The following is a 24,073-nucleotide window of genomic DNA, read 5'->3' on the forward strand; positions in this document are numbered from 1 at the left end:
TCGAATGAGAAATGAAAGTCTAAGATTGAAATTTTTAACATTACTTTTATTAATCGTTATCAGTGTAATATGCCATGATATATATATATATATATATTTATATATATCTCAATGCATACATGTGTATGCGCGTGTGCGTATAAATATCCAGGTATTTATGTATACGCACGCACACACCCACACACATACGCATGCACACCCATACGCACGCAGTACTCGACATTAGCGATTGTTATAAATTATCTACAGTCATGTGTGTTGGCCAGTGTCGATGTGTTGTTCGTATATATATCTATATATATATCAGTTTCGTGTATGTTTTTGTATATCATTTCCTTTATGGTAATATTACCATTGACGTCGGCGCTTCCGTTATAACCACAGAAACATTTACTTATTTTCAACTTCGTAAATCGTTCTTTCCTCTTTTTTTTTTCGTTAGCAATCTTTCCGCCCATCACACGAATCTTGACACGCTTTACGTACCAGTCTCTCTCAATAATAAATAAATTATTACCTATATAAAACATTTACGTTTCCTCTCGCGATTCTCCCGCAATATTTACAGTTTCATGGGCAAGGGTGGGAGGGGGCGGAGGAAAAAAAGATCGCATTAAATAATAACACTCATCAGCCTTTGATTACGCTTGCGAGCTGTATTCATGTGACGTAAGTAAATACAACTTCCTCTTCATCTCACATATAAATTCGATTTTTTTTCAATCTCTCGTCTTTTCTCTTTTCATCATCTTTACAAAGTTAACCTAAAAAAATTACGCCTCGAATCCTTTTACAGTGATATGGATTACTTTTACATGGCTCTAGGCTTTCTCTCTCTTTTTCTCTCTCACTGCACAGTCTCTGATTCACATTTTCCCCGCTTATTATTCGCATACTAAAGACAAATGTGCCTTGAAATCAAACCTTTTTTTCTTAGTTTATCACTCCTCGGTCTTAGATTTATTAAATTAGGGAGGTCATCGATGTTTTATTTTGTTTTCTTCGTCACTGAAAACACTGCGGCTCGGCTGATTCATGTTCGAAATTCAAGGCACGTCAACTGAAAAACAACGCTGTCGTGGCATATGATTCGGGCGGGATTGACACTACAAGTACGGATTATGATATACCCTTCTAAAATTAGTAATCTCAACAACGTGTGTACTCGTATTAACATCGAAAGTTCTGAAGAGCCAAGCTCAATTTGTAGAATTCCTAACACACTCGCGGTGTTTTAATGGGAATTTCTATTATTCTCATACGTGCTTTTTTCTGTACTTCGGCTTCTTGTTTCGTGTTATGATCTGTTTGTGTTTTTTCGTACGCTGGAGCTATTTTTTATTATTATATTCATTCCAGACTATTACCACAAGTTTTCGTAACGGCGTCAAATTCACGGATCGATTCACTTGTCATCATACTTAACGTATAACGCTTGTAAAATAATTATAATATAAAAAAAACAATAATAATAAGAATAATGGTCATTATTATACAAAACTAAACGCACGATCGCATCAACGACCCAACGACTCTACAGGGAAATAATAATGATAATAATAATACATTATGCGTTGATCTCCATTCGAGAGGGCGCTAGCGCTCTGGTAAGCGTTCCGTAAGAATTCCCGTTTCCCGTTCGAGCCTGCCAAGATGGCGATCGTTCACTCTTTTCGGTGAGACTGTGGTTTTTCGGTGTTCGATGAGTTTTGACTAAAAAGTTATTACAATTCACAGATCATCGAAAAAATGAGTTTCTACCAACTTCTATGCATATTCGCATTATTTTTATCTCTATAATTACATCATTTGAAATTTCCATTTGAAAATAAAAGTCACCGTAGTCTTTGGTGTTCGACTGATTCGAAGTTTTTTGTTATATCAAGAACATTCGGTACGCACTTCTTATTCTCGAGGGTTGGCTCATCATTTTTATTCGAGCAAAAAACAAAAGAGATGAAAAAAATGCGAATTTAAGAGGTGGTCATGATTTTTTCGTTGATATTTGAAAACTCGTGAAAACCTTTTTTCTGTGTGGAACGTTTACATGTGCTAGTTTTGCTGGATGGATTTTAAACGATATTATATTCTGGTTATTGGTACAGTTAAAATACCCATTACGTTTCTCGTGTCTAATAGGTTTCGCAGCTGTGTACGTGTTTCGTAAAGTTTTTTTTCCTCTCGCAGTATTCGAACGAGAGTAGTTTTATTGAATAATTTTTCAGGAGGAAAATCTTCTTTGAAAATATTTTCAAATCTCATGACCTCTACTCGATTGCAATCACTGAAAAAATGAGCTTCGTATTCGATTTTCTAAGAAACGGTTGGCAGTGATTTTGACAAAGAATTGTGCCATAAATGCGGTCCTTGATCACGTTATATTTTAATACTCGAGACACACGATGCTCTAAAAGCGGAAAATTCCCATCACTTCGAGGAAAAAAAGTCAATTCTTTTTCATCATTCTCCCAAATTCATCAGCAGTTTTCTAACTACAGTTTTTCCATTCTTACCACAAAAAAAAACGTATTTTTTTCACCTATTTGAACACAATCAATGGATCATTCTCTTTTTTTTCGAAGCAACGAGAAGAATGTCATTTCCGTTTAGCAGTGAGATTCACCTCTTTCAGGCAGTTGAGTTCGTCATCTATTTTATTATTTAAATAATTACATTGAATTTGAGCGATTATATGGCTTGTCAGGGCGGGATTAACTACGATAGTTTCTTATTTAAGAAACATATATTTATATACTTCGCTCTTTCTCTCTTTTCCATATGCACCAGAAGATTTTACATTATTATAAACCATTCATTCCTCTCTCACATTACACGTTTCGCTCTTCTACATTATTCGTTAATATATTTATTTAATCACTCTGTATTCACAAGGGAGATATCTACAGATGAGAGATTAAAGGGAACTTTGTTCGTGCCAGACAGTGCGATCTTGTGTCAAGTATTTTTGTTCCTCGACCTTCATACATGAGATTGGATCGAACTCTTTTTTTTTTTTTTTTTTTTCTCTCATGATTCCCGAGAACCCTCCATCCCGAAAGAACATTTCTAAACTCAGTTTGAACAACCCAATAAGTTTCGTTCCCGAAAAAAGAACGATATTTTCCACAAATATCGTTCGATTACTCAGCAATTTTCGACTGGCATTCTTCGAATTTAACCCTCCTTACGTTTTCGTACCAAAAACTAAACATTTTTTCGACTTCGCATCGAGATTCAAGCTGCTTCGTAGAAAGGCCAACACACCCATCGGAGATTCGTTTTCGAAACTTTGAAAGCCTCGATCGTCGTGCTCCCAACACTTCAAATATCGCCTGTCACATTCACATTCTCACTTTATTTGTCACGGCATTGGGAAACGAAATATATTTCCCTATACGACTTCCGGTACACTCGTTTGTGTAAACTAAAATAGATATTTATATATTTATTTATATAGACATACAGTGATTCGTATGTTTATATAGATGTTAATAATTAATGATACGTAAATTAAAAACTAGTGACTAAACTTGTTTATAAACTTTGTACAATGTATACAAAAACCACTTGATATGATTATACAGCTTACTGTGCTATTCTTAATTATCGCATTCGTAAATCGTTAACATTATTTATTTAGTAAGTATATTTGTTTTCTGGAAGAAATATATACGTCGATTATAATCGCGATAGTTGGCGACCATACGATTTTTCGTCTTTTTTTTTTTCTTTCTTATTATTATTATTTTTTTTATCTCGTGTGAGTGTGTTTGTGTGTTTGAATTGAATTTTCTCCGGTTAACAGTTAGGAACGTTATATCGAAAATAAGGTTCGTTATTTATCGCGTGACGATGCGGAGAGTGAACGAACCGGGGCGTAAAAATAAATGCGATCATCGTGTATTTTCGATAGTTATTTTGTCTGTTTTTGTGTTTTCGCTCGGTCGATTGTTCGCTCGTGCGGAACGACACGGGCGTTCTCGCCGCGTTCGAGGCTCTTCGGACTCGCTGGCGACGGCGCCTACGAAGTTTTCGGCGAATATTCCACGATCATACGTGGATGAGGTTCGCAACTGGTCGATTCGAATTTTACTACACTCGTCATCGTCGATTCGAAAAGCCCGGAGAATAAAATTCCGCGATTCGATTATTTGGGGAGAAATAACTCCCGATCGCAACGAAACGCGATGCATTCCTTCGAAAGCTCCTGCTTCTGGCTTTCAATGCACTTGAGCTTTTCGGACTTGACTCTCGACTCGGGGTCGCCTTTTTTATTCCTCTTTACTCACTCCCTACGATGACACGCTTTCGCAATCCTTTTCGCTCTCCTCTTCTCTCTCTCTCTCTCTCTCTCTCTCTCGGCCTCTCTCTTCGTCAGAGTGGCACTTAACTGTCTCGGTGGTCGCTCAATCGACTCGTTTCACTCGTCCCGTTCGGATTGTTGCTCGCATTCATGAACAGACTGTTCAGCTTGTTGTATCTCTGGCTCCCCGAGCTGCTCATCGTGTTCGAAGCTGACGAATTGTGCTGGCCGTACCCACCGGATCTCGGAAAACTAGGCACTTTGTCTGTCACGAAGGAAATAAATGTGAGTTATTCCATTCTCAGTGAGTCGCGTTGGCAACGATGAGAAATTTATTGAATCGAAAAACGCGCGTTTCTGATACTAAGACAGAGCAGTCAAAGGTTTTCGGCAAGAATAATATTGGCGCAGAGTGTAACCGAACTCGATATTTTTTTTCAGAATTGGTCACCGGTGGAAATGGACTTGCGGAGGAAATGACAACTGCAGCACGTGCGAATTGACGTTTGAGACTTAATCGAACGGGACGACTTTTTGGAGACGACAAAATCGGAGGGAAGAAAGCAGCGTGCTGACACGATCGGAAAAGTTGGAACTACGAAAAAGACGAAACTGAAAGATGGACATGGGGAAATTGAGTTTGATTGAAACGGATGGAACGTTGAGGTTCTTATGAAAAATCACCGGTCACGAAGTTATGAATCGAGAGGATTTGAGGTGAGATTGAAGAGAGGATGAAAACGAGGACTAACCTTTGCTACGATTGTGCCTGAGCCTTTCCTGTGAATTGGCTGGTCCGCACTGTCTCTGAGGAATGCAAGAGTAGTTGCTATCGCTGCTGTAGGTGGGTGAAGAAGTCCGATTGTTTCTTCTCCGGGGGCTGCGATTGTTGCGATTTCTAGAAGCACTGCCACGATTGTGAGCGCAGCTCGGTCCGAATTGGTTGTTGTATTCCATCGTGTCGGCGTAGAGGCAGCTCGATTCGGAGCAGGAACAGCACAGCTCTGAGTGGGTGTTGGAATCGCACGACTTCCGGTCCCACTCGTCGTTTTCCGGCTGGTAGATATTATCGCTCCGGAACATTTCTTCGTTGTGACGATAAACCTCGTCGTTGAGCGTGCCGTGATCGAGGTGGGAGTTGGGATGGTTGGTCCGATTGTAGGCGGAGTCGTGGGGTCGATAATCATCGGCGAGACCGTTCTGATGTCCGTAAATGACGGAGCCACTCTCGTATTCGTTTTCCTGGTTCTTGTAATCGTAGTGATTGAAGCCCTGAGGAAAAGAGGGAACCGGAGGCGGGTTCGTTTGCGGCGGCAGAGTCGTGTAGCGTCCCCCTTGCTCGCGATGGTTCACGTGATTCGGTTCGATCTGCGGAGGCACTCCGTTCCACGGGGTCGGTGAAGAGGCGAATGAGTTTCCGACCCTGATCGGCGGGGTCGGTGGGCTCTGAGAGTTCGTGGAATTACCGGCGTCGAGGTCGTTCGGGATGCTGCGTTTTCCCAGGTGAGGACTGAAGGCAGCTACTTGTTGCTGCATCCTTGCCGACAGCGAAGTTCCAGCTGGCGGTGGATGTTCCGGTGGCGGTGGGAGCATGTCGCACCAGTTCGGCATGTTGGGCTGTGCGTTTTCGCCCGTTGGAATTCTGTACTGTGGCCTCCTCTGTTGTTGCTGCTGCTGCTGCTGCTGCTGCTGCTGTTGTTGCTGCTGTTGTTGAGCGTCGCCGTTTTCGTCGGTGTAGACGCTGCTGGCGTTGTCGCTACTCGGGGACATCGTTGACTGATTGTGATCCTGATTTGAGTCAAGATTCGAGTAATCCGGTTTCAGGCAGGAATCACTGGAGTTGGATTTCTGGCCACTCGTCTCCATCGAATCGGGACTTCGGTTACCGACGCAGAGGGTCGTCGTCGCGTAAGGCTCCGGTGGCGCCTGCAGCTGTTTCCTAGCGTTGTAGAAGGTCGTCAAATTCACCTCGGCGTACTCGGAACCTGCCATACTGACGATTCCAGGGGCAAGCATTTGCTGGTTGTTCAACAACTTCGTCTCGCAATCCTTGTCGTTCGAGCCCTGAAGCGTATTCGTCGGTCTCCAGCCTCGCTCCAGCCACAAAGTGTCCTTGTTCAACTGACAAATGTCGTTCGCGGTCCCAACAGGTACATTCAGGTGGCCCAACTGCTTGCGCATCACTTGACGCCGCTTCACGTAAAGCGCACCGACGAGACCAGCCACCAGAGTGAACACCATCGTTATCATCAACACCAAAAACCACGTTTCCGTTATCACCGATGCACCTCCGTGACTCGGATCCGTACGCGGCGGCAATTGAGTCAATTGGCCCGGGTCCATGTTCAATATTGTCGGCGATGAGAACGGACCTAAACCTGCTCGGGTCAACCCAGCCACCCGAGCCGTGTACAAACCGCCGGTCGTCAAACTGTTTATTATCACCGATGTCGTCGATGCGTTCAGTGACATCTGACCCAATACTTTGTTGCTGCTGTTACTCTTTATCTGGATCTGGGATTTAAAAAAACTATTATTACTCACTGTCGATGAAGAAACGAGATTTTGGGGGGACTTTGGGGGGAGACGAATTGCTTTTTATCCATTTTTAATGAGACGCTGACCAGTTTTTCCAACGTTCGGCACTTTCTTTCTCCGTTTGCTGAAATTTGTGCCAAAAATCCAGGCAAAGATAGTGCAAGATTTGAAGAGAAGAAAAATAAACTTTTTGTTTGAAAATACAATCGTTGAAGCCGAAATGGAATTGAAGTCAAAATTAACTTTGGAATAAAAAAATGCAAAAAGCAATAAGAATAATGAAAAAAAAAGTAAAAAGTTTTTCTCGCAATTTTTATGATATTGATTTTCCATAAGATTCCATAAATTTGTGCTGATTGAGGAATGTTTTTTGATGTTTTGTATTCGAAAGGAGTTTCTTAGAGTTTCAAGAAAGCACTGAATTATTACCTTGTAACCGACAAGCTGTCCGTTTTGTTCATTTTTAGGTGGCGGAGCCCACTGTACAAAGGCCGAGGTCAAATTGATCATGCCAACGTGAACGTTTTCGGGTGATCCGGAAGGAACGTCCTCGAGTGTCGTCGCCAGTTTTACGTTGCTCGGTCTTCCTTCTATCGTTTTGTAGAAGGGGACGAGAAAAAATTCGTAACGAGTGAATTTCCGGAGATTCGTCAACACGTAACTCGTCGCACCGGCGTTCAGCACCGTGACCATTTGGTATTCCGGTTTATCCGATATTTCTCGGTACCGGATGTAAAGACCTTCGACCAAATCTGCTGCTCCAAGAATCTGCGAGTATCGTTCGATATTGTTATCAATGATTGTTCAGCCTCGACATTTTCGTCGAAAAAGTAAGGTAATGAGAAAAAATGAACTTCAATGTGACTTACATCCCACATTATTTTAACGCTTGTGCTACTGATCGGTTGAACTTCGCGCAAGTGCAAAATTTCCCGATTCAGTCTGTCTCGAGCTCGAATCAATTCGGTCTGTGGCACAGAGAATTGATTGACGGTCGTTGTGTGAGCGATGTCGGACAGCGGTCCGGGCAGCGAAAGTCCGTGACTGTTTTCAGCCCGGACGAGAAACACGTATTTCGTATCGGGCTTGAGATCGGTTATCTGTTGGCAGAGAAACACAATTTCATTAAAAACTCCTTCAATTTATTATCTTTTTTGTCAATTATCCGATTATCCCGTAATCCAGTTAATTCGATTGGCGCGTCGTTCCAATAAAACGCTCCGACGCTTCTCCTGTTCATAGTATATTTTTAAAAATGATAAACGTTTCATGCATTCAATGAAATCAATGATCGTTATTTGTTCCACCATGAACTTGTTCAGCTGCACCAAAGCTTTGGTGGTTTTACAAATCATTTTGCCTCGTCGCTCTTATCGATCTTCCTCGTTCACGTTATATTTTTGATCTTCGTTGTTCTCTTTCGTTTTTTTAAATATGATTATTGAGTTTCAGAGAAACGAGGTTTGTTTCCTGCGTGCTTTTATCAGCGTATGGAACTTACGGTGATAGTGTCATCGGTGACGCCGGTCGCAGCGACGACCCACCCGGTGTTCAAATTGCTGCTGAAGTACTCGATGTTGTAGCCGATTATTTTGCTCTTGCCTTCGTGACCCGGGCTCCAGGTGAGGGTCACGGAATTGCTAGTGATATTGACGATTCTCGGTTTCGTTGGGTTCTGCGGCAGGGCTTGCATGTCCGGTGTCCTATGCAGCGTCGTCGTCGAGCTCACGCTCAAGGTCGCCGACCACGAGGTGTTGCCCGATTCCGATGAAGCTATGCACGTGTAAAGCCCCGCGTCTGAAGTTTGTATCTCCGTTACAACGAGAGTTCCGTTCGCTAACATCGTCACTCTGCTTCCCAACTGGACGAGAACTCCGTCTTTGTGCCATTGCACCTTCGGCGTTGGGGTGCCGACTGCCCGGCAAGGCAAATACGCTGCACTCTTCACTGGCAGAGTCTGATTCGCTGGCCCCAATTCGATTATCGGTGGGGGAACTTCTTCTACCGGAGTTACCTGAAATTTACCTCAGTTTTAGATATTTCGAAAACCTCAATTTTTTCTTCATTTCTCTTCTTTAGAAAATTTTCCTTCATTTCTGTATTTTTTGGTTTTTATCCATTTTTTTTACCGACAAAATACTTCGTGTCATCACCATTATCACATAATTTTTTTAAGGATCTTTTTCTGAACCATTTACGATTAATTGAGGATAAAAAAATGCAGAAAGTGATTTCAATAATGAAATTTAGGGTCTAAATTCATACTTTTTGTTTTTTCAAAACTTTTCAACAAAATTAGTTATTTTTTTGCAAAAATGGTGTAACGATAATACGAAACTCGGAGGAATGTATTCGAAAAAGATTCGTTGAAGGGAACGAATCGTTCTTGGCTTTGTGTACAGCTGCAATTCAGATTTGATGAATTCATGAATTAATTGAAGTTTTTTTTGTTACCTGTAGATAAATCGTGGCTGTACTCGCTCCGGCTTGGCTGATAGCGCTGCACACGTAGTGACCTTCGTCCTTCTTGATAGTTTCCTTTATGTGCAAACTTCCGTCGTCGTTGACGGTGTAACGTCCCTGATAGACGTTGCCGGGAAACATCAGCTCTTGGGAGCCCTCGCGAGTCCAGAATATCGATGGTTTCGGCGCGCCTTTGGCCGAGCAAGCGAACGATACGTCCGAACCCGTGTTCACTGACTCGTCCTTCGGGAAATTCGTGAAAACGGGACGAGCTGCAAAGTAACAAACAAGCGTATTTGAAATTTCAGCTACTTGATCTTTTCCATATTTCGACGCGCCAGTAAATGGACCGAAGTCTCTTTTTCGTACGCACACGATTCTTAAATTCCAACACCGAATCAAGCCCCGATTCGAATATTTTTAATATTTGTTAAAAATCGATTAAACTTTCGTTCGCCATGAAATTTCTCGAATTTTCAAAATATTTCAATCAAAATTCGCCGGTGAGATTCCCAATAAATTTTTGCGTATTTTTCAACGAAAATGTACGAATTTTTCGCCACTTTGGCTTGATTTTTCGGAGCTAAATATTCGAACAAAATGGAAAAAAAGAAAAAATTGATAAATTCTCTTTGAAATAAAAGAAAAAAGTGTTCGAAAGTTTGAATTCTCCTGATCGAATGGCGACGCAACTGTTTTTTTTCTCAAATTGTTATCGAAGATAAAGATTTCGGTCTGACGAAAATTTGAATATTTCATGTAAACGTCGCTACATTTATAAACTTACACTGAACGGTGAGCGTTGCACTGGCGGAAATCGCACCGACTCCGTTTTCGGCGTCACATATATAAGTCCCCTCATCCTGAGCCGTAACTCTCTCGATACGCAGACTCTTGTCATCGGTGATGTGTCCCCTACCGATTGGCATCTTTCCGTCGTTCCGTCGCCACAGAATTTCCGGTGGCGGATCGCCCCCTACGCGGCAAGCGAATTCCGCGGTTTGATCGGTCAGGATCGTTTGATTCATCGGCGTTGCGAGGAAATACGGTTTCACTGCGAGCAAACAAGTTCCAAATTAACTTCGTCTTGTCACGCCGAAAAAATCGATCAACGAGAAACAAATTGCATCAGCAATTCAAAAATTCACAAGTTTCCATGCAAAATTTCAAGCTCAAATAGTGCTGAAAATGAGAAAAAGTCTCTTGTCGCGAGCTTACCATGAACGGTGAGAGTCGCGATGGCAGATTCCTTTTCACCGACGACATTGGAAGCGACGCATTGGTACCTTCCCTGGTCAGTTTGTTTGACATCGGATATCATGAGATTTCCGCCATCGACGAGTGTAATTCTGCAGAGAAAAAAAAGGGAAAAAGAATGGTGAATTGTTGAAAATTAACGGACGCAATTGGAGTGAGCGATATAACAATCGGAGCTCGACAAAGTTGGTATTTTGCTGTCGTATTTGGAGAATCTATCGATAGAATTGTAATTAAAGCATGGAAACGCGCGTGCACCGTTACATATACGTTTTCCGGGCTTTGTGGAATGTCAGGTTCCTCTCGTCTATGCGGAATTCTCTGTTTAGCGGTATGAAGGGATGAGAACGAGGAGAATAGGAAGAGGCAGGGGGAGGGGGAGGAAACATATCCCTCTGGCTCGACAACGTTCAGCGAAATCGATGGCTCCTCGATTGTGTCCTCTAATTTATAGTATCAATTAATTCTGTTGACGGGGTTCACGCCGGGAGTAACTGCAGAGAGCTGTGTCCCTTGGGTTCGGAGTGGCTTTCGTGCGATTCTCTGTGCAGCGAGATCGGGCGAGGGAAGCTCCTCGAAACACAAACCTGTACGCCGATGGGAATGGATTTAATTTCTATCAGTGCTTCTAATTTATCGTCTATTCAGCGAGCGTTACACGAGCTTGGAGTCTCTCAGAGTCCGCGTAGATGTGTCCAATTTGGATCGAACGAAACTTTGAAAACGTTCGGAGCAACGAATTCTCGTTGGGGATTGACGGGGCGGTGGCGGCTTATTGAGCAAGGAGACGCACAAAAGTCGTGATTCGATTATAAATTATCGATAAAATGAAGAAATTCCCTGTTTCCAAAGCATATTCGAGTGATAATACGAAACGCGAACCGCTCTTATAATTCAATAAGTACAGAGAGACTTCGGAATTACGGCGATTATACTCGATGGATAATTTTATGTATGAGACATTTTACATCTCACTCCGTCTACTCCGAACTTATAAATAATGAGTTCGTTCCTTTCACGAAAGGAGAAGAGGTCCGGGAGAAGAATGTGCAAGTGTGTGCAAGAGAGAGAAAGCGAGATAAAGATGGAGAGAAAGTACACGAAGATAACGCGACAAGAATTATGGGGGACATCCTTTAGCGCCATTCTCATGCAAATGCGCGGTAGATTACGAAGGCCCTTGTGTCTTCGGATTATTACCATTGGTCGTGCCGCTCTTCCCGAAGAGCTCTGCTCCTCTCTCTCCCTCTTTATCTCTTTTTCTTTTTCTATTCCGTCCACTTTTATTCCTAATATAACTGTATATCTTCGAGAAGAAGAGCCAAAGGGACATATACCACCCTCGCACGGGTCTCTTCTCTCCTGAAATTCCTTTCCGAGCTGTTTATATATATAAGAACAAGGAAAATTGATGATAGGAAATTACGACGCTGTTCTATACACTTTCGGAGAATCTTCCTTGGACCTTACACTCCTTTTTTCAGCTATTTAACTCCCTTCTTCTTAATCCTCTTCCCAACCTCTTTTTTTATTAATCTTCCCATTGTTATTTTAATCCAAAAACTTCAGAAACGTTCCTACTCTGATGGAAATTCGTTTGGAAATATTGGACGGTGAATTGTCAAGGGAACTGAAATCGTTGGACGAAATGATCGGGTTCAATGCTTCTAACGTGTGTTTCTAAAAAAAAATCTCGTATTCCGATTCTTCATTTTGTTAATTTTTAAGCAACTGATCGAACGTGACGTTGAGTTGTCAAAAGTATTTGATTGGAATACAGCTTTTTGGGTGAGGCAATAGAAATGTTAATTTGGACGAAATAATCGAATGGGCGATTCTAATAAATTTGAATTAATCTTTTTTCTAGGTAACCGTAAATTGAAGATTCTCCTGATTCGCTGTTCGTCCAAAAGCCTCGAGCGGGATGAAGAAGACGTTGGAACACCTTGTCGCGGTTGGATAGTTGAAGAAAAAGACTTACCTCTTGACAGCATCGATGTCCAAAGTGTGTCCGTTTTTCTTCCAAGAAAGAGTTGGCTCAGGATGACCGCGGGGTGGACCGCACTCGAGAAGCGCTGTCTCACCGGCTGCGACCCTCGTGTTCTGAGGCTGAGCCCGAAACTCGTCTCGCAACACTGTTAACAATCGAGAAAGTGCAAACGAGATTAGCCGATGGATATATACATAGAAAAGTGTGTGTCCGTGCGTGGTATATAGAGGGAAAGCAATTAGTCGTAGACTTGCAAGTCCCCGAGGTCGGGGAAAGGGTTGCAATTCTGTTCCATGTCGACGAGCATTTGGGTGTGGTTTAGTAAAGTCTCCCATGCGTTTCTCATCATAATAAACCGTGCGAAGTTGGCTCAAGTTTAAAGAAGATCGAAATCTAACTGATGAAATCGCTGCCGGACTTCGGTCCCGAATAATTATATCGGATATTTTGAGAGGAAACTTTTGACGTCTTACTTTCAAAAGTATTGAGAATACGTTTAAATAACAACGAACGAATAACCGTCTCCGAATGTACCAACTATAATAGTTTTCGAAATCTCTCGTTTTCGATATCTTAATTAAAAATGACGACGATAGGAGCGTTCAATTATAGATAGCAAAACGTTATTTGCTAATTAAGAAGTTTCGTTCGGTCGCCGAAAGACGTTTGGGCGGTACGCATACACGATTTTTCACTTATCTCGGTCCGGCTCCGTGCTAATTAAATTTCTCTACACTTTATTAACGTGAAATTCCCGGGAGAAAGTCGGCATTGGATTAGATTCGTTGAACAAGCTGAGCATTCATGAAAATCGTGCTTGTTTCAACTTTAACGCCAATTATTAAGGTTCATTATGAAATAACTTCAAAGATTACGACTTTTGGTTGGTAGCGAAGACGAGAGTGTGACACACGCGCTCGCTATTTATTCGAGTGCAAAATATATGAATAAAATATTCGCACAGCGAGAATAACGCGGCTTTTGTTCGCGTACATTCGCAGCTTCAATTGGACACACCGCGGCATATAAAAGTAGTGAGTGCGCAGTCGAATACGCGCTTGATGAACGTCTCGGAAATACAGTAATAACGACGTAAATAAAAATGCATCAGCAGTCTAGCAGCAGTGGCGAGGAGTGCAAAACACGCGAAGGACGCAGCCACCCACGATTCCCTTTTGACACTTCCTCTCTTCATAAAATTTTAACGAAGCAAAAATCCGCGCTCGTTACTTTTCCCCCGCGGCTGCGAATTTTCCACAAGAGCGTGAATTTTCGGTCCTGAAAATAATGCAATGCGGAAATGACCCGTGATCACTCCCCCTGCGCAAATATAACCGTAACTAAAGAAAAATCGAATAAAACGAGCGTGATAAAAGAGACGAAAAAACAAAGAACAAAAATAAGCGAAAAATTAACGCAAAGAGACATGGAGAACGAAGAATACATAAAAGAGGAAACGCGCACGATAAACATTGTTCGTTCGCCAAGCTCCGGCGTATGAATAGCCGAGAGAAGATTATAAAAAAACGTACAAACGTAAAAAAAAACGGTCGCTGAAATTTTATTGCTAATTGGCTGTCCCCACGGCTTTATCCGCTCTCTACGCCATCAACTCACACGCATATACATATCAGCGAATATATATACACGTATAAGGACGCCTAGAAATGTGTTTTGTCCCGACGGTATAGAGCGTGCATCCCATATACAGCGTACAATGCATCGGAGAGACGTATACACGCGAGAATTGCATTGTACACGTGAGGTTACGAGATGCGACTAAGGGAGGCGAGCGAGAGAGCGAGCGAGAGAGAAGCGATGCATTGTACGTGCGGTATTGCGCGTAATTGCGCGAATGGTGAATGGTCCGAGCCGTGCCAGGATTGGTATAGTGCAGTCGGGAGTGTTCAGCTGTTATGTGCTGGCCAGCGATCTCCGGCAAATCCGGTTAACCAACGCCGTCGAAGAGGGAGCTCGAGAGATAGGAAAAAAGACGAGGGATGAGGGAAGCTGTAGGATTTTCCAGTCGCTCGTTCGACGCGGGTATGGGAACGAACGGGTCGGACGAGAGTTTACTCGCGAATGTAGAAGCTCGCGAAAATCTACGTGCACGGGGACGAACCAGGGCGGAGAGATTGATTGCGAATCGTCTCGCTGTGTCCTCGTGCCACCAAGTGCCAGTTTTTCACGAAAGAGACAACGATCGACTCGCAACCGGTGCTGATGCGGTGAAAAGATCTTCCGGAAACTCGCAGTGGCTGAGGATCTCCCGAGACAATGAATGTCCCGAGATTTTTCGAGCTTCCTCGCCGAGTTACCCTCCGTCACTGACATATACTTAGCCAAATTTGTCGTTGACCGAAAATCGGTTTATTCCATGTGGAATAACCGGCACACGCGGGGGGATGATAGCCGCACACGTCCCATTTCATATTCAGGCCACGCGTCCTCACGAGCGTGACGTACCGTCGGCACGTGACCGTTTTGTTCACCGCGCATACACTCACTCGCTGACGACGCGTTTGTATACGCTTGGGATAAGATAGAGCGTGGCACAGTCTCTCCGGTAAAACACACACCGATATCGGCTGTTAGCACAAAAGGGCGTATCCAATAAGAGATTCAACACGTCAAGTGATATATTTTGTTTTGTTTGCTTCCAGCTGATACGGAGATTCCGATCGTGGGTAATGGCTTTGGGCGGAGGCAGTCGGCCTGCAGGAGGACACACCAGGGTGGTCTTTCGACGAGCAAACCTTCGTGGATTTTATAAGGAAGTCTTGAAGTTTCACGAGAGTGGGTCATTGCCGACGAACGACGTTCGATTGTTCTTCCAGGCACGGACATCGGCACGATAAGAGGTCAGTCGTCGCGTCATTGATCATTGAACTTGCTGATGTGAACTATCGTTACGGCGCGAGAGTCTGCACAACTTGGGAACAAAGCGTTTGATGCTGGACAGTTTCAGTCTTTGTTCAAGACCAATGTCCCAAATCACTCCGATGATTTGGAATTGTTTGGGAAACGGACAGTGTCCGATGATCGTGACACACGTTTCGATCAAATGCACTGATTAGGAGATCGGGGAGAACACGTTTACTGTGAGAATCTTTTGGTATGGAACGAATCTATGGAAACGTGACTGCGTGATCTTTGTGGATGTAGGAAAGAGGAAAACCGTTTTTATTGTAGTGAGAAATACCGATTCGAGCCAACAAATTCATGGTGCTCGATCAATCAACCAAATTTTTCTTTGAGTCAACGATTTTCATTTTGTTCACTACGATTCAACGGACTAAGAAAAATCATTGAATAAGCAAATCCCTTTTCTCAGTTTAAGCAGGGTCTCGCATCGCTTCAGTCGTATACCCGAAGAAAATTAGCCAGTGAGAAGTTCGAGTAAACTCGGAAAGGCCAATGAATATTATTCTGCGTCGCTGTATCTTCTTGGTTTCCTCGTGCAAACGTCTCTCAATACGGACCTGGCTGCAAATAGGAGGACAGAGCTCGGCGGGGGATTTGGATAGAAGGGTTCTGGAATACGTGAATGTGGTCGATTGAGGTCGATCGTCGCGAGGCACCGAGTAGACCAGAATACTTCGTGTACCTGGAGCATAACCGTGCGCAGTTACTGGCGTTGCATCATTGATTTCCTGGAGGCTCGCATTGGCCCGAGTTCCTGGGGAGAGACAAATGCAATAACTGTTTTTTCCTATCGTTCAAGATTGCCAATAGATTCAGCGTCATTCGCTCTCCACGACCTTGCATTTTCGTGCTCCGCCGTCAAACTCCGATGTAAATCGGGCCCGGTGGGACAACTGATCCATTCGAATGTCTGTCTCGTCGTTCCCGATTATACGTAACCGCAGAAGCAGCGGCACGTAACCGGCATTTCCGTCGGTTTCTCCGGCCACAATCTTAGTCGCTTCGCTTCTTCGCCAATCTGCAATCCATTGGCCTTGCGACTGCGAGTTCAATCGAAGAATCAATTGCCTCGAATGTACTCAAAGGTGAAAGTTTCGCTCTGGGAGACACAGAAGATTGGAGTCGTGCTCGCATATTCAACGCTCGCCGACGCGATTTAACGCACCGTGCAATATTCATTTCCGGTTTTCTCTTCACACTCGGAGCCGACTTGAAACGGTTGACACAAGAAAACGCGCGTTCTCTACTTATGAAAATTTCGTCCCGTTTGGTATTCCGACTTCTGGTGTATTCCCAAGTTATTTCGCTCTCATTAGCATTCACTTTTGTTTTTAATTCGAGCATGCAAATCCACCGGAATGAAGGAAACGTGAGAAAAACTGAGATTCGTCTGGTGCGTAATCTTGCAATCTCAAACCGGATTCTCATTTTCGCTATGTGACATCCGTGCTGTACGCGAAGAGCAGCACGCTTTTTAATGCCATCACGAAGCGTCTGAGTGCTATGTACATCGCGCAATAAAGTCTCCCTGTTACCTGCTCTATCTACACCTTTTTAATTAATGAAAATGGTAACGCTCTTCCAGGAATTCCAGAATCGTTTCATTTGAAACGTGACGAGAAATAAGGGACTCGGTATTTGCACAAAAAACTGTGCTTCTCGCCCTTTTGAGTGAACTCATTGGAAAAATGGAATCAGCGGAACGACATCGAGGCTCCAATATTCTTTGCATTAAACTGCAGTAACAAAACCGCTGCAAGGCTCACTTGTCCCTACGAGCACAAAGGGCCTTTGAGCCCCATTACGTAATTTAAAGCCCGAACGATTTCTCCCCCCTTCCTCGACGATCGTCGCGCCAAATGATCCGTGATACGATAATTGTTTCAACATTTTGTTCACAGAGAATAAGACGTAAGCAGAGCGGGTGCGAACAGAGCCAGAGTAGCATTCAGAATCCAACTCTCTCCTGGTGGACAAAGTTGTTCGTCGGTCGCTGCGTCCAGTCCTCGCCGCACATACACGGAGGGTCGAAGCCCTCGGCTCTCTTTGTCCACACAGGGGTGAATTCAACCCCCGCCCTTCCGCCCCTGTGCGACCAACGCGGCGGACAGCTAATGTAGCCGAGCGTACGTGTTAGCCGGTGCTAAGGGAGCGCAGGAAAAAAGGAAGAAGGATCCACCGGTCGTGGGTTGTTACGAGAGTCGATGTTTATATTAATGCCAGCAGGAAATCCAGGGAATGAGGAAGAGGAGGAGGTGGAATCGACGTTCGTGTGTGTCCGCGTCTCTCGGCTCCCCTCTTAATGCACTTTACACTTTGTACACTCGGTACATGTTTGTACAAACGCGGATGTGTCCAAATACACTGGTGCGCTTGGAGCTGAGAGTCGGAAGGGCGCGCGAGGCTTCATTTTCAACATCGGACGTTTGAAAATACGTCCGGACGGGATCGAACCGGCGTCACAGAAAGTTCGATGGGAACGCGATCGTAAACCGTAACTCTGACGTGCGGGTAAAGCGACTTGTTTGAACGCACACGCGCTCCGGGAACGGGGGAATTCGTAATTCGCGACATTTGTTCCCTGTTACCGCGAAATACACGCACGCAGAGGATTCCCCCGACAGGAAGAACGAGAGGAGTGTAGCCTCGTGGAAATTAGATTCTCACTGCGAAAATTGGGGTAAACTACAACCGAAAAGGGATCCACCCTGTTTTTCTATCTTCTAGAGTCCTCCTTTTTTCATCGTAGGGATGCATTTACGTGTATAAGCTCCCTCGCTCTTCCTGTGCCATCCACCAATTCTCCTTAATTATTCATTTACCGAGGACCGGAGAAATATGGAGGAAAACACACGAGAATTCCTCCGGCGTCTGGAAGCAAGCTCCCGTCATCTAATTTTCTTTAATCCGGATTTCCGGGTCAGAATTTCATTAGGCGGAGCCGAGAGAACGGCAATCTGTCCGAGTCCCCCGAACGGTATGACACGGAATGACGAAATGTTTTGTCGCTAGGAGAATCCTCGTGCAAAATTTATTCCACTCGGTAAAATCGACCGTCGTTGCATTGCCCACCGTTAGCTTCCACAAAGCAGTCTCTCGCCGACTTTCAACTGATACCGTGAATTCACATTAGAACTTCGTTTTTTCCACGTTAGTAAATGGAAATGGTCGAAGAGAACGAGAAAATAGTTGTAGAGAAGTGTGGATTAAGCGGCGAGCCCAGGGCATAATGGCCTCGGCGAAGGTCAATTTATAGCCAATTAAGACTAAATCCGGCGATTCCTTAAATTACATACATTCATACGGGAACGTATATGCAACTGTATTTTACCGGACAATGGAATCGCGAAGCCACCCTCGACCATTCAATATATTCATATTATTCGGTCTAGACAGGAACTTGGTAAGCGCGGCTTGAAAATCTCCTCTTCGTTGCATTCGCGATTCGATACTTTCCTCTCGATCGGCTTCGATCTTTCGCTTCCCATTAACTATCACTTTCCCATATTACTTTGTGTAATCCTCGCTGCCGATGAAACGGCTAATTAGCAGTGCTCTCCAGCAGTGTTATCCTCGATAAAGGAGACGCGAAAAAGTACAAACGTTCTCGACAAACGTGCCACGGTATTACAGCGGCGAATAGTTTAATAGAGTTGAACGCTCGATTCCTCGTACCCCGAATCGGCTCGTGCAACGTTCGATATCATTCCCAGAGTCGCTGATGCTCCTTTCATTAGCTAACCAAAAACTGTTCCATTATCGACCAATCAAACTTGGAGCAACCGCGGTTTGCCCAAATCCCCTATTTTTCCACTCGATTATTCTGTGATTACCCTCGTTATTTTTCTCAAATTAGAACGAGAACCATCAGGAGGGATTTCAACAGTTGTCGATTACCGAGCAGTTTTTCATTTTTTCCACCCGATGCATTGACGTTTTCCTCAAAAGTTATTTGGCTTTCCCAGCACCAGAATTCTCGAAATTCCCATGCCCCAGGGAACGAATATTTGTCGAAATATAAAAATATATATTTTCTTCTACGCAAATTCAACGGAACATTCCCCGTTCGCTTCTCCAAATATTTCGGTAAACGTACAGAAACGGCGGTTTTAGTCTGTCAACTTGACATAAACTCTTAACTTTAACATAAAAGGTACAAAAATGATAAAACCTCTGTCTCTTTATCCCCACGAACACGATACTTTCGACGTAAAGCCTACTCCGTTCGTCTCTCACACGATATTTATTGAAACCGTATATAAAAAGCGGATTAGAGTCATTGGTGGAAGCACGGGTTAGGTATAAGTGTACGAATTACTGAGACGAGGTCACGTAGTAAGGGGATGAAGGGGGTTCATGTAAAAAAGGTAGAAATAACAGGTTCGATGTACGCCTCTATGGATTTGTTGAGTGTATATTCTCGGAGAATCATTCTAAAATTAGTGCAGTAAAATTATCTCGGCTGTTGGTAGAGCGAGACGACTACGGACTCGTTGAGCTATACGTGTGTACATCGATCTGAACAAATATACGTGTATGGTTAAGAAAATCGCATTTACATAGGAATGGCGAGCGTCGTAAGTAGAGCTTATTTATGCCCTGGAGGGGGGGGGGGGGCGGTTCGCGGCGAGCTGGAGCCGCGGGCACGCGATCCCGTTTTGACACGATACGAGCATGTACGTGTGCGATTTATCCAATACCCGTGAGTTGCTCTCACATGAACATGAAATTCCGTGTGCCAGAGGAGGAGAGTGACCGGTCCGGTGCGGTTCTCAAAGCAAACATTGTTAGCGAGCCGCTCGTGCGGCGCGAGCTCTAATGCTGTCGCGATAATTAAGGGGTGGGGAACTCATCGCCTCGAACCTTCTTTCGTGTTTGGGTAGCGGCAACGAATAAAAATTCGACGCTGGCTCATCGGAGCGTGTTTTGTGTTACGGGAATCTCGAGAGTTCTGTTCCGCGTCAACGATCAGTTCTCACGAGCATGAAACCGGAGTCGATTGCTCGAAAAAACTAGCTCCGGATTCATTATCGACGCTCTATGTAAAAATGCCGATTTTGGCTCAACATTTATAATAAAATGACATCGACTATTTAGAGAAACGTTTCCTCACAACGTCTCAGGTCTCCTCAAGCATCTCGACGTCGGAGGAAATGAATTGGGCTGCTCCAAATCCTCCAAATTCCCAGAAACAGCGAAAGTCGAATAATTTTGTGTCGGCGCGGCCTCTGGTCGGTGGTAAATGAAGAGAGACGAACGCTGTGGATAAACCGTAATCACTTAATGTCTCTGGAGTTAAGTGCGGAGACGGGATGAGAGAAGGGTGAGAAGATTCTTCAGTTTGATGAGTAAGTAGACAGGGCGAAAGGTCTGTATATACGAGTAAAGTTGAAGATGAAAAGGGCGTATGAAGAGTACACGAGTGAGGAGATCGAACGTGCTGTTTCGATGTGTTTATGTTCGCAGGGAAGCTTTTACCGCACCGAGTGGCTTCTCTCCGGGCTGTATCTACTACTTAGCGCAGTGTGTACTTAGCCCCTCCGTGCATCAGAATCTATCGTCCATTTGGCGTATTGGATGCACACGAGAAGGATCGAGAGCGGGAAGGCGCGAGGGCCCCGAGGGCGTTCTCTCCGCGATTACTTTGAGGTTTCCGCAAGGACGAACTAAGACGGGGAAGAGTTTGGTGCCCGCCGACGTATAGCAGCATTCGTAGCAGACTGACATCAGTGGGGTGGCGTGTGCTTGCTGCTGGCTTTCGCGTGTGCCCTCGCAAATACCGTAACAAAGTTATGGCTTGTGTGTACTCCGGCTACGATGTGTCACGGTCCCTCTCTCTCGCTCGCTCTCCATCTATCATCCCCTGTATCTCGAATCCTCCCTAAGCATGATTGGGTTAGCAAGATCAACTAACCGGGAATCGTGAACAGACGCCAGGGAGGTGAAACTACGCGAGGTATGCGTACATACGTATAGAGGGGAATGCAGAGAAGATTGTGCCCTCCCGCCGCCTCGGATTTTCGCGATCGTCCCTCAGGCCGCCTTCGGGAGTATTTGATCGAGTATACACGTGATTTGGTGCCTGTTTGGCTGCTAAATTGCTCCGGGTCTCGCCGATTTCTTGAGGACAAAACTCCCCTTAACGAAATGCAGGAACTCTCGTTAATCGCTGAGCGCGTTTAATCGGCAATTCTCGGTCCAAGTTCGGTTCATCCGGTCCTGGCTCGTGTGATTCTCGCGTTCGATAGAGTCGAGCCGAATCCCTTCGAAAATAAACAGCAATGGCTCTCCATTTTCTATTGTATATGCGTATTAAATGGAATTACAGAAGCGTTAATTGTCGGACGATTTTGCTCGAGCAAACATGTACGTGATTGGAGCTCTCGAGGCGATAGCGTGTTCCCGCAATAATAATATTTGTGTGCAAGCTTCACAAGCAGGATCGCGTACACACTCTCGAAGACTCGTATATACACAGGCGACCTATATGACGTATAATAATCACGGACTGATCGCACGCTTATGCGATGTAACAATATCGCACGTGGATAACCATAACGTGCGGAGCTTTACTTCGTACCACTAAACCGAGAGCTTTAACCCACGTGTATACGTCGCTGTAATCAACTCTGCATATATCCACTTTGCCCCGGCGTGTACGCTGACATCGGCTAAACAGTCTGACTAATTAAAACAACGACGACGGTGCAAAAGCCGCGAGAGGATCTCGCGACGTGACGCCCCGTATATCCCGACTCCTAAACCGAGACATTAACCGCGAAACACGCGGCTGCTCGTGACGAAAGAGCGAGCGAGAGAGCCAGCGAAAAGGAAAAAAGTGAGTGGAGAACTCGTGCACGAGTTTCCTTTCTTTCCGCGTACTTTCTCACTGGAAAAAATCGATCGTGCAGCACCCTTTTCGCTTTTACGTGCTCATAATACTCACGTGCATATGCATCCACGGGCATACATATGGACAGTCGAATAAATGTACACCCGAAGTATAAATACTGCAGGTAAAGCGAGACTTTATTGCTCGTACTTCAAATCTCTGTAGTTACTTTAACCACACACGATTATATGCCTATATTCTCGCATGTACGTTCATACGTAGACGTTGATAGGAGCACAGAGACACAGTCTCGTTTCGGATCGTGTAGCACGTCACGCGGTCAGCGCACACGACTCACTTCGCGATCGCGTGACAACGATTTCTCGCTTCTCCGCAACGCGACCGATCTTTTCAATAACTTTTCTTCCCTCCTCTCTCTCGCTCTCTCTCTCTCTCTCTCTCCCCCAATCTTTCTTGTTTTTTACTTCACTTATTATGTTCCCTTTGAAATCACATGTCGCTGATTAAAATTACCGAGGTCTATCGTCCTCGCGGAGTTTATCGACTATGGGAAATGTGTGATAAAAACAACCGTATTTATGCGACGTAAATATTACGGCTCGAAGACACCTGCCGGCTGTTTAAGGAAGTCGAGGCTGTACAGTCATTTTTTTACCCAAAAGTTATGACCTGTACCTTTCAAAAGTTAGGCCAGTTTACAGTTTTTGGCAATGTGGCGTACACTTTAAAGAAAAGTTGGGGAAAAAGACGAAAATAACGGGTGAAAGCTCATTCGAAAATACGAACGGTGACGATCCCAGCCTTAAAAAACTGCACGCGAAATAGAGATTATTATTAATATGATCTCAGCAAATCTCCTAATAAATCTGAAAAAAATTTATCTTATTCAGCAAGCCTTGCTCATGTTGCCCAAAAAATTTCATATTTTTAGCATCATGTTTTAAGGAGGGTGGCTACACTCGTCGAAATGATAAGAAATTGATCAAATTTGGTGATAATGTTCTTCAACATCAAGTGCGAAGACACCATTTTTTTCAAAATTTTCTTCTGCTTAGTTATCGAGTAATTACGCATTAAAGCAGATTTCTTATGCCCGGAATGTATACCTATATATATGGAAACGCTATGCTTATGCATTTGAACTTTAGTGATCAATTACTCGATAACTGTACAGAAGAAAAATCTTAAAAAATTTGTATTGCCAAATTTGGCCCTAAAGAATATGTTCACCAAATTTTATTAAATTCTTATCATTTTGAAATTTTTGATGTATTTAACATGGTTTAGCATGGCAACATTGTATCGTCGGTAGCCACCCTCCTTAACGGAGATATCACTGGACGTGTCTTGACTTCCATAAGATTACATGTTATTTGGCCCAAATTGTTATTGATTTTTCTCAGCAACGACGCTCGGTCGCAGTCGGTTTAAAAGCGATGACATATCATTTTCGTTCTAATGCCTCAACTTCCTTAGGGCGAGAAATCTCTTCGGAATTTTGGAAAAATTGATTTTTTTTACATATTTCGAAATAAGTATGATGCCCAAAGAATGTGCTGACCGAAGGAAAACTCAAAATATTGAATATTCGCGGAGTAATCGCCTGTAATGAAAAGTCACTACAATTAATAATTTTCCCATGTTAAAACTTTAAACGCGATTATCTTGGAACTACCTTTTCAAAAACTGCTCGTGTCGTAGCTCAAAAAGTTATCGACCGATCCGAGAATGAAATTTTGGGAGG

General features: G+C 43.9%; 1 protein-coding gene and 1 long non-coding RNA gene across 2 annotated transcripts in view; one reads left to right on the forward strand and one right to left on the reverse strand.

Annotated features, from left to right (window-relative positions):
• Positions 1-25: 25 nt before the first annotated feature.
• Positions 26-24,073, reverse strand: part of robo1 (roundabout 1) — a 285,369-nt gene continuing 261,321 nt past the window's right edge. Inside the window, exons 3-11 of the mRNA XM_043416409.1 lie at positions 12,543-12,696; positions 10,523-10,653; positions 10,092-10,358; positions 9,296-9,576; positions 8,343-8,855; positions 7,711-7,941; positions 7,271-7,609; positions 5,056-6,817; positions 26-4,568 (exon numbers count right to left, since the gene is read on the reverse strand). Of these exons, the coding sequence (XP_043272344.1) occupies positions 4,387-4,568; positions 5,056-6,817; positions 7,271-7,609; positions 7,711-7,941; positions 8,343-8,855; positions 9,296-9,576; positions 10,092-10,358; positions 10,523-10,653; positions 12,543-12,696 (3,860 nt within the window). The 3' untranslated portion in view covers positions 26-4,386. The remainder of the gene's footprint in view (positions 4,569-5,055; positions 6,818-7,270; positions 7,610-7,710; positions 7,942-8,342; positions 8,856-9,295; positions 9,577-10,091; positions 10,359-10,522; positions 10,654-12,542; positions 12,697-24,073) is intronic.
• LOC122409125 (uncharacterized) lies at positions 4,443-7,440 on the forward strand. Its single transcript, XR_006260606.1, has 3 exons — positions 4,443-4,588; positions 4,745-5,020; positions 7,309-7,440. It is a non-coding gene; the product is annotated as an uncharacterized lncRNA (long non-coding RNA).

The sequence above is a fragment of the Venturia canescens genome, chromosome 1 (genome assembly GCF_019457755.1).
Source record: "Venturia canescens isolate UGA chromosome 1, ASM1945775v1, whole genome shotgun sequence".
In the NCBI taxonomy this organism is placed as follows: domain Eukaryota; kingdom Metazoa; phylum Arthropoda; class Insecta; order Hymenoptera; family Ichneumonidae; genus Venturia; species Venturia canescens.